We start from the raw sequence: 9,410 nt of genomic DNA, 5'->3' as shown, positions 1-9,410 counted from the left end.
ATGACAGTGGATCAGTTGCAAAGTAGTATGCTTGTTCAAGAACAAAGAATGAAGCATCAGAGAGATGAACAAGAGCAGATTCTGAAGGTTTCTAATGGTGGAAGAGGCTCATGTGGTAGAGGAGATAACTCTAATGCAAGGGGTCGTGGTAGAGGCAGAGCTCGAGGTGGAAGAGGAACAAAATTCAACAAAGAATTGGTTGAATGCTACAAATGTCATAAGTTAGGTCACTTTCAATCAGAGTATCCTAATTGGGAGGAAGACAATGCAAACTATGCTGAGTATGCTGAGTTTGATGACAAGGGAGAGATCTTACTAATGGTTCAAGAAACAAAGCTTAGTGAGACTCAAGATTCTGATGCAAAGAGTAACAAATAAATCGCAAATAAACAAAGACAGCAACATGCATGTATGTTTCTATTTCTTTGATATTCTTGCAATTAAAGCTTGTGATAGTCAACACATAAAAGCAGCGGATTATGCTATGATTAAATAAAGAATATATCAACATATAAAAGCAGCGATTATGACTATTTATTGTCAAAACAATGCTAGAAATTAATAGGATTGACTTGGGAGTACCATTGTGTACACTAAACCTAGAAAAAAAGTCTCAAATTATGGCATAACTTGTGTGCATGCAATATATATAAACTAACCGATTAAGACTAATTGAGTAATTCACACTATATATCGTGATTTTTGAAGCTTGAAAAGATAGTAAATACTAAATATATACAATACAATAAGCATGATGAAATTTGAATCTCTTGTTCCCTTCCTCCTTGTTTTGTTGGTCTCTATGGCTAGAAATGAAGCTATAGCAGGCGGTTATCACCCCATCAAGAACATCAATGACCCATACATCATCGGAATTGCTCATTTCGCCATCACCGAGTACAACAAGCGAGGAGAAGGGGCAAAGCTAGAGTTCATGAAGGTCATCAAGGGTGAATTGGAGTTTGTCCAAGGGATCAACTACCGCCTCATTCTTTCTGCCAACGACGGTTCTGCTTCTAACAATTATGAAGCCCTTGTGTTAGACGAGCCAGTCAAGTACTCTAGGAACCTCATTTCCTTTAAGCCTCTTCATGCTTAAATTAAATTCTCATGTATGCCTTATTACCATACCAATAAAATTTTATATTTTGTAGATCGAATTGGATTGTGGATCTAATTCAATAATATGATTGTGGATATAATTCAAACAGGATTGGGAACAATGGTAAATAGATTTGGAGTTTTTTTTTCCTCTTTGCGCAAGTTTTGGGGTTTGGGAAAGTGGGGAAATTTTTTCACTAATGACTTATTTCTAATGGACTTCAGTAAAAAATGTTACTAAAACTGAATATGTAGTAGTGTATTAGCATACCAATAAAATTTTATACTTTGTATTTGTAGATCAAATTGGATTGTGGATCTAATTCAATAATTTGATTGTGGATATAATTCTAATGTACATAATTTAATTAAATTTTAGTCCCTAGAATATCTGACGTCACAATTATTAGTCTATGATTTTAAGCAACTCATATGAACTCTAATTACTAGAAATCTGCTTCTTTTCTGCGGAATTTCCTGCAGAAAATAATCTGCAGGTATTCCCAAGGATTTTCCTGCGAATTTTGCCACTTAGAGCAATTTCTTACGGATTGTTTTGTTTCAGGAAATTCCGTAGGTAAAAGCACTCTCATGCGGATTTTGCTACTTCAGGAAATTCTGCCGGTATTTCCAAGGACTTTCCTACGGATTTTGGCACTCCCTTTTCTGCGGATTCTACTACCTCAAGAAATTCCGTAGGTAAATATTTTATTAAATGTTAATTTTTTTTCCACCAAAAAATAGTTTCTAATCTAATTATCTAATTAACTGATTAAAAAAAATCTAATTATCTAATTAAATTAAATAAATTAAAACTAGGATTTAAAGAATATAAGCAGACAGTGTAATATCACATTTACACACTCAACCGATCAAAATTTGTATTTTTGCCACATGTATTAATTAAATTTAAATAAAAAAAAAAACAGTCTTTCACATTCATATCCCCTCTTCTTCCTTCTTCTAGTCCACGTTTTCTGGAAAATTTTGTAACCGAACCTGGGTCTTTGCAAACAATGTGGAACAAAAGTTTAGAAATTGACATTATCTACTTTTTATTTGTCTTTTACTCTTTGCAATGTTTATACCCAAACGACCCCATGATTTCTAGTGGCATGCAATTATTCTCCTTATACTTATAGCAGGACATTGTTGGAGACATATGAGAAATGGATGAAAGAACATGGTAAATCTTACGACGATTCTTCTGAGAAAGAAAAGCGTTTGCAAACTTTCAAGGAAGAAGTTTGGAGTACATTGAAAGTTTTAATGTTGCTGGGGACAATGGTTTCAACCTTAGTTTGAATCAGTTTGCTGACCAAACTAATATGTTGAATCCATTAACATATATTTTTACTTTTTAAGGAATATATTAAAATTCTTCTTATTAGTATTTTTTTTTTTTGGTACATCATATTAAATAGGTTTGGACTCTCTTAATTTGGAAAATAATTGGGAGAACAAAGCTGCTAGTAGCGTGCACGATATGACTATGACTATATATGGTATTTGAATGGGACGGATAAACTTATGACTTATAAATTCAATTGAATATTTTGATAAAAATTGTAATCAAGCTAACTCTACAAATGTAAATTTAAATTTTATTTTGACCTGAATTAATCTAAATCAACATGATAAAACATACAACTTTAAAGATAACATAATTTTTTTAACGAATTTATTAACTATTATTTTCATTTATGTTTATCTAATAAACATTGAAGTATACAATATGTAATAGCAAAAAGAATAAGGAGTTACTTTTCCCACTTTACTTGTTACTCGCGCGTCCTATTTTTACACATCAGCTATTTAAGTAGCGGATATTATAAAATAAAAAAAATTTAGGAAAAAATATCATCTACTACTTAAGTAGCGGACAACATTTGTGTAATTAGTTGGGCGGCAAAAGTAACTCCATTGAATAAACATTGAAATTTTGAATCGTATGAGTTAGCACAACAAAGAAACCGACCCAAAGACCCATACCACACGCAATGACAAGTGTGACGGTTCGTCGGTTCAATGATCCAAAACAGAAAATGAAGAGTGCAATCCAGAAACATTGATGATTGATCCTCTTTCTTTGACCTTTTTGGTATAGATCTTGCTCTCAACTTAGTACTTGTTTTATAAATACTTTAACTTAATTAAACACCTATAACATAAGGATTATCTTAATGCTGTTTCAAAGAAAAAAAAGATAATCATAATAAAAGAAAAAATAAATCAAACTCCAAATATTTGAATTAGTAGTAAAAAGACATATTTTGAGTTCAAAATCTCTTATATTCGTACTTTCTTATATTTTAGAAGATAAACATAAATACTTTTTTGTTGTATTAGATATCATCCTGTGACACTTGACAAGGGTGAAGAGTGACCGATGGTGTAAAAATATGTATAGAGAAAGAGCATTTCTTTGTAGCTTCTGTAAAAAAAATGGTACATAAATGAATCGAATTCACATCGAAATAAGAAGATCATATGGTCGTGCAAGTATAATACTGCATGGTAGAAAGAGATTTATAAGAAATGATTTGCGCTACCTATATCAACAAGATTGATCTTCTTTTTGGTAGCCAATTGTATATGAACTCTACAATTAAGCGTATTTGACTTGGAGCAATCTTTGAATGAGTGACCTTCTAACAAATTTTTAGAAAATTTACGAATAAAAACAAAACACACTGAAAAGACTTTAATAAATTAGTGTCTAATATAGGTGGAGCCAAGGCCCAATAAGATTGGACAGTTGCCCGGATTCTGACCATTATTTTTATATATTTTCAGGGTTTAGTTTAGAGTAAAACTGAAATTTTTAAGAATATAATTTAAGACAAAACTAAAAATTTTATTGAACGATTTATATAATAAATCATATGTAAAATTTTGTTTATCCTCTATAATTTTTCTGCCTTTGCCACTTATGTCTGCAATACTTAAAATTAGTCTGGAATGTTACAATCCCCAAATAAATTGATTGAGCTAGCTAAGTGGATATTCATATATTTTTACATAATAAATTTTTTTCTTTTTGAAGCATAAAATTGAAATATATAATTTGTGAATTGTGACTCATGCAAAATTAATATAAGTAGTTTGTAAAAAATAAATTAGTATATATTACGTCATTTAAGTTAATTTAACATAGGAGTGAAAAAAATTAATACATTTTTCTATTGAACTACACCATTCTGTTATTTCCTTCTATTCATTGGAATTGTTCTTAGAATAATGGCACAATTCTTGTCTTCAGTGTACACTGAGTCTCTAAAAATTCACAACCCATCATTGAATTTTTGCTCAAAATCATCATGGAGGAATCTTGCAAAGTCTACAAAACCTTGTACTTTAGACATGCAAAGTGGTAAGAGAAAATTGTGTGGTAGGTTAAGAGTTGCTGCTGAGGATTCAGTTTCTCCCATTGATACTACTGCAGATGATTATTATGAAGTTCTTGGTCTGGTAATACTTCAAATTCTAATTTCTCTGTCATTTTCTGTTAAAAAAGTTTCAAGTTTTCATTAATAATTATGTATGATCTTATTGTTTTTCTTATAGTCTAATATAGTTAGACACAAAACTAAGACATCGAACTCAAGTGGTTAATGAGTTCCCTTAGGATGAATTGTTCGGGAGAACCTGAGTTTGATTCCTGGTGGGAACAATTCTTGGTCATGTTTTATTTACCTCGCGACCAATTCTGGATTACCGGGTTAATCAAGTTCAGTGGATAGTTTATGAATATAATTATAAGGAGTCGCAATTCATTAATCATCGATTGAAATTAACCACGACTTTAAAACCATGATTTTCAATTGCATGTTTGAACCCAAATCACGGTTAATGTATATCATGTATATTTGAACACTTGAAAATTATGTATATTTGAACACGAATTGGATAGTTAATAGAAATAATGTATATTTGAACATCTGAAAATCGTGGTTAATGATGTTACAAAATTCGGTTAATTACGTTTAGTGGATGGTTGTCTGTCAAAATATCATTTTTGTACAATATGTAGTATTTCTCAATGTTTTAATAATATGCATTTGCAGTCGTGTTGCAGTTGCGTTGTGAATGTGATCCTTAATATTATGAAAAATTGCATTCATATACAAGTTAACGTGGATGCAATTGCGATGTGATGGCAGAGACATAAAAAATCTTAGCATAATGGCCACAATTGCGATTGCATATAGTTTTTAAAACCTTTGTGTTTCTAATAATTCGTCGGTTTATTTTGACTAGCTTCCAGATGCTACACCAGAGGAGATCAAGAAGGCATACTATGATTGCATGAAAGCTTGTCACCCAGATTTGAGTGGCAATGATCCCAAGACTACTAATTTCTGCATGTTCATCAATGAAGTTTATGCAGTATGTTCCATTTTGAATTTCTTGAATTTTTAAGCTAGATGAAAATTTTGTTGAAGTTTTTATATTTTTTTCTGTGCTTTTATTGCAAACTGATTATTGTAGTGTTATAGGTGCTCAGTGATCCGATTCAGCGGAAGGTTTATGATGAAATTCATGGATATTCTTTAACTTCAATCAATCCTTTCATGGATGATTCTAGCCCAAAGGATCATGTTTTTGTTGACGAGTTCACTTGCATAGGTACTTCACTCCCTCACACAAATCTTATAAGCATGTTTTGGTCTTCGAATATGAAAATTGTGCCAAATCCTTCAACAGGCTGCAAAAATTGTGCCAATGTAGCATGCGATGTGTTTGCAATAGAGGAAGACTTCGGAAGAGCTAGAGTATTCAATCAGCGCGGAAACCCTGAGTTAGTTCAACAGGCAATTGACAGTTGGTATGTCGATATGCATCACATTAGTCACCATTATTTATCAGTCATTTCTACTATTGTAATTTAGCGACAGTTTTTAGAGACCGAAAACGTAAAATTGGTCACTAACATTAGCAACTAGTTATTTTGCAAATTTGGTAAATTGGTCACACAGTATATAGGAAGCAACGTTATTGCTCAAGTTCTATGGTATATATCTTAATTTCTCATTGCTGCTGTTAGATAGTTAAGGTTTAGAATCTTTGGTATCATAATGATATTGTTTGTGAAGCAACTAAGCTAATGAAGGTTACTTGAATCCAGCCCTGTTGACTGCATTCATTGGACATCTGCTGCACAACTATCATTACTCGAAGATGAAATGCGTCGTATAGAAAGAGTAAACGTAAGGCCTTGTTCGTTATAACATATATTTCCTTGTAATTTTTTTAGAACAATGCTTTTGATGTTTTAAAATTTGTGTTTCTTAATGATTTTCCTGCTAATGATTTTCACCAAGTCTTTTAAATATGAGCAGGTTGCCCTAATGCTTTCAGGAATGGGATCAGCTTCATTCAATGTTTTCAGAATGGTAAGAACAATAATACAGCGACATGGTTATTTAATGTTCATAAGTTTTTTAGATTTTCTATGTCTTAAATTTCTAGTTTTGATTGAAAATCTTTTCTTCACAATGTATGAAAGTGATGTTCTCATTCTCATAATATCTAATGATCTGTATGTACGGTTGATAGGCGAGTTCCCGATGGGAAAAGAGACAGTCAAAAGTCTTGGTAAGAACTCATATTCTCACTCAATTTAGTTTTTGTTTAATAAATGAAGAATTGTGCGCTCAAACTTGATAACAACTTGGATGATTAACACAATTTAAATATGTGGTTCAATACGTTCAGTGGATTGTTAATGATATAACAAGGTGTCACAACAACTCATTAATCATCCACTAATCAGATTTAACCACAAATTCTCAGGTGTATATATATTTGGTTTCGTGCACAAGTTAGAATGGTTTATAGCACAATCAAATACTTACTATCTAGTTTCTTGTAGGAACAAGCAAAATTTAGAATGATGAGGCAGGAAAGTTATGATACAACAGATTCTTTCTGGAACAAACTTTGGGGTGGTGAACCAAAAGACTATCAAAATTCAGGTATTGCAGATTCGAAAGCGCCAAAATGAGATATACACTTCAAACTAATGGAAATCATAATAACTATTTCCAAATGTTTCTGTTTTAAACTATTGGAAATCATCATACTCCCTTTGGTCCTTTTTATAAGAGACAGTTATCTTTCTAGATTTATTGAATAAATAATGTATCTGGTCTATATTATAAGACCAAATACATAATTTATTCGATGAATCTTGAAAAATTAACGGTCTCTTATAAAAAAGACTAGAGGGAGTATAACTAATACCTCTACTTTTATACTTCTAAGAAGAAAATTTTCCACTAATGTTGCAATTAATATGTTTGTGACAATTAGTGTGATGAGGATTATTGTTTCATCAATCTACTAAAGTCATTCAAATTGTAACCATTCTGTAGAAGATGAAGTTAAAGAAAGAGCAAAAAGAGCCGCTGCAGCGGCATGGCGTTGGAGGGAATACTCAAGGAAGGGTGTTGATAAGCCTCCAAGATTTAAACTTCCAGAGGCAGGCCTTAACAAGGACAAGTGACCAAAACTTTCCCTAAACCTTCTATAGCATTAAGTCTTATGTAATTAATAGTGAAACTAATGAGATAATTCTCACTCAACAAGTCATAGTTGTACTTTGTACATACTCATAGATGAATTACAGTGATTCAAGGAAAATTTAAACAAAAGTAGTTTGTAATTATGTTCCTATGTGGTAAATTCTTTGGAAAATTGCAAAGAATCTTTGGTAAAAATATCACACAAAGATTATTTATCAAGACAAAGTGATTGAGAAGCCTAGGAGGAGTTTGTTCAACCCAAACACAATCTGATGGACCACTAGCAGTTCATGGGCCAAAAGTTCCTATGTGAACAAACTTGGTTTAATCCTTCTATTGAAGATGTTTTCTCTTCCCACCCCCCGTGAATCTTTTATCCCCCTGGATTTCCAATTTTGCCCTTGAAAAAATTTCGGTTCGTAGAAACCGAAGTTTTTTTTTGCCTTGAAAACAAATTTCGGTTTCTAAAAACCGAAATTTACTCTGAATTTGCATTAGAAAAAATTCGGTTTCTGCGAACCGAATTTTTCTGCAAGGGCAAAATTGGAATATTGGGGGTATAAAAGATTCATGGGAGGTGGGAAGAGAAAACATCTCTATTGAATTGTGAAAGCATTTTTATTCAAAAGATTAGATATCTATAATAGGTCTATTCAAGGTATTAGCATAAGAACATAATCTTCTAATCATGTTACTAATCTTCTAGGCATCTTCTAAATAACCTTCTAAATACTAGGTTTACTTGAAGAAGAAACTTATGTAGGTACCACAAGCTATAGAAGAATTTTTTTTTTGACGAATGGCTATAGAAGAATTTTAGAAGTGTCACTATTGAATCATCATCTTTGGGGCCACATAAATCACTTCACATCTGCCCAGGGGTGGAGGAAGCTCTTGGAATTTGAAAGACTTGAATTTTAAAAATTGCACACATACCCTATATATTTCTGCATTTTGAATCTCCTAATTTTTTTTTGGGGTACTAGCCCAAGAGGTCCAAGAACTCAAAAGTTTGAGTTAGGCCTCTGGATCCGCCACTGCATTTGTCATTAATCATAACCTATGATACATGAACATTCATCGGATTAGATGTGTTCCGGAGTCGGACATATCAGTGTCTGACTTACTACATTTATGATTACATTAAGTTATGTTATTTTTCTCAAATTATTATCAGTATCGACGTGTCAGTGTCGTGTCTGATATCATTGTCCGTGTTCATGTTTCATAGCTCATAACCCTCAAATATCTGATAGAAATGTGAATTTAGATATCCTTGTAGTGGATAAGTGGGATGATCGGGGTTCTTACCCCGGTTCCCTGTATATATAATGCAATGTTTCTACCAACTGAATTAAGCTCGCGGGACGGTGAATTTATATATGTTAGGTAGATAAAACTTTACTTTGCGAGGATTATGAGCTATGGCAGTAAAAGCATAAATATATAATGAAAAGAGATTCAAAATGAGAGTTTAAAAAAATTGGGTCGACTTTGAAATTTCAAAATAGTTGAGGACCTGAAACAAAAACCTATATGCAAATTTTTACAAGTTTATAGGACTAATCTATAAAATAATGTTTTAAATATGAGGACTAATGTGCATATTTTAAAATTAACATATACAAACCAATTTGCAATAATTATCATATTTGTTTATAAAAATTATTCAATCTTTTGAAATATTTCAAAAAATCATAGCATTAGTGGGTCAGTGGATTTTTTGGGTTGGTTCGGATTTTACCAGGAACCCGATTTTTTTAATGGATTTTTCACTTTTGA

At 32.0% G+C, this 9,410-nt stretch overlaps 2 protein-coding genes across 2 annotated transcripts; both read left to right on the top strand.

Annotated features, from left to right (window-relative positions):
- Positions 1 to 638: 638 nt before the first annotated feature.
- LOC123899062 (cysteine proteinase inhibitor 5-like) lies at positions 639 to 1,165 on the top strand. The gene has a single exon (XM_045950116.1). The coding sequence runs from the start codon at positions 752 to 754 to the stop codon at positions 1,097 to 1,099; it is 348 nt and encodes a 115-aa protein (XP_045806072.1). The 5' UTR covers positions 639 to 751; the 3' UTR covers positions 1,100 to 1,165.
- A 3,091-nt stretch (positions 1,166 to 4,256) lies between these two features.
- LOC123898012 (chaperone protein dnaJ C76, chloroplastic-like) lies at positions 4,257 to 7,910 on the top strand. Its single transcript, XM_045948855.1, has 9 exons — positions 4,257 to 4,572; positions 5,362 to 5,490; positions 5,601 to 5,730; positions 5,809 to 5,929; positions 6,230 to 6,311; positions 6,444 to 6,497; positions 6,661 to 6,699; positions 6,977 to 7,079; positions 7,479 to 7,910. The coding sequence occupies exons 1-9, from the start codon at positions 4,342 to 4,344 to the stop codon at positions 7,607 to 7,609; spliced, it is 1,020 nt and encodes a 339-aa protein (XP_045804811.1). The 5' UTR covers positions 4,257 to 4,341; the 3' UTR covers positions 7,610 to 7,910.
- Positions 7,911 to 9,410: the final 1,500 nt, after the last annotated feature.

This window comes from Trifolium pratense, linkage group LG7, assembly GCF_020283565.1.
Source record: "Trifolium pratense cultivar HEN17-A07 linkage group LG7, ARS_RC_1.1, whole genome shotgun sequence".
NCBI classification, from domain to species: domain Eukaryota; kingdom Viridiplantae; phylum Streptophyta; class Magnoliopsida; order Fabales; family Fabaceae; genus Trifolium; species Trifolium pratense.
Note: the sequence above shows the minus strand (reverse complement) of the source record. Positions and strands in the feature narration are given on the sequence as shown.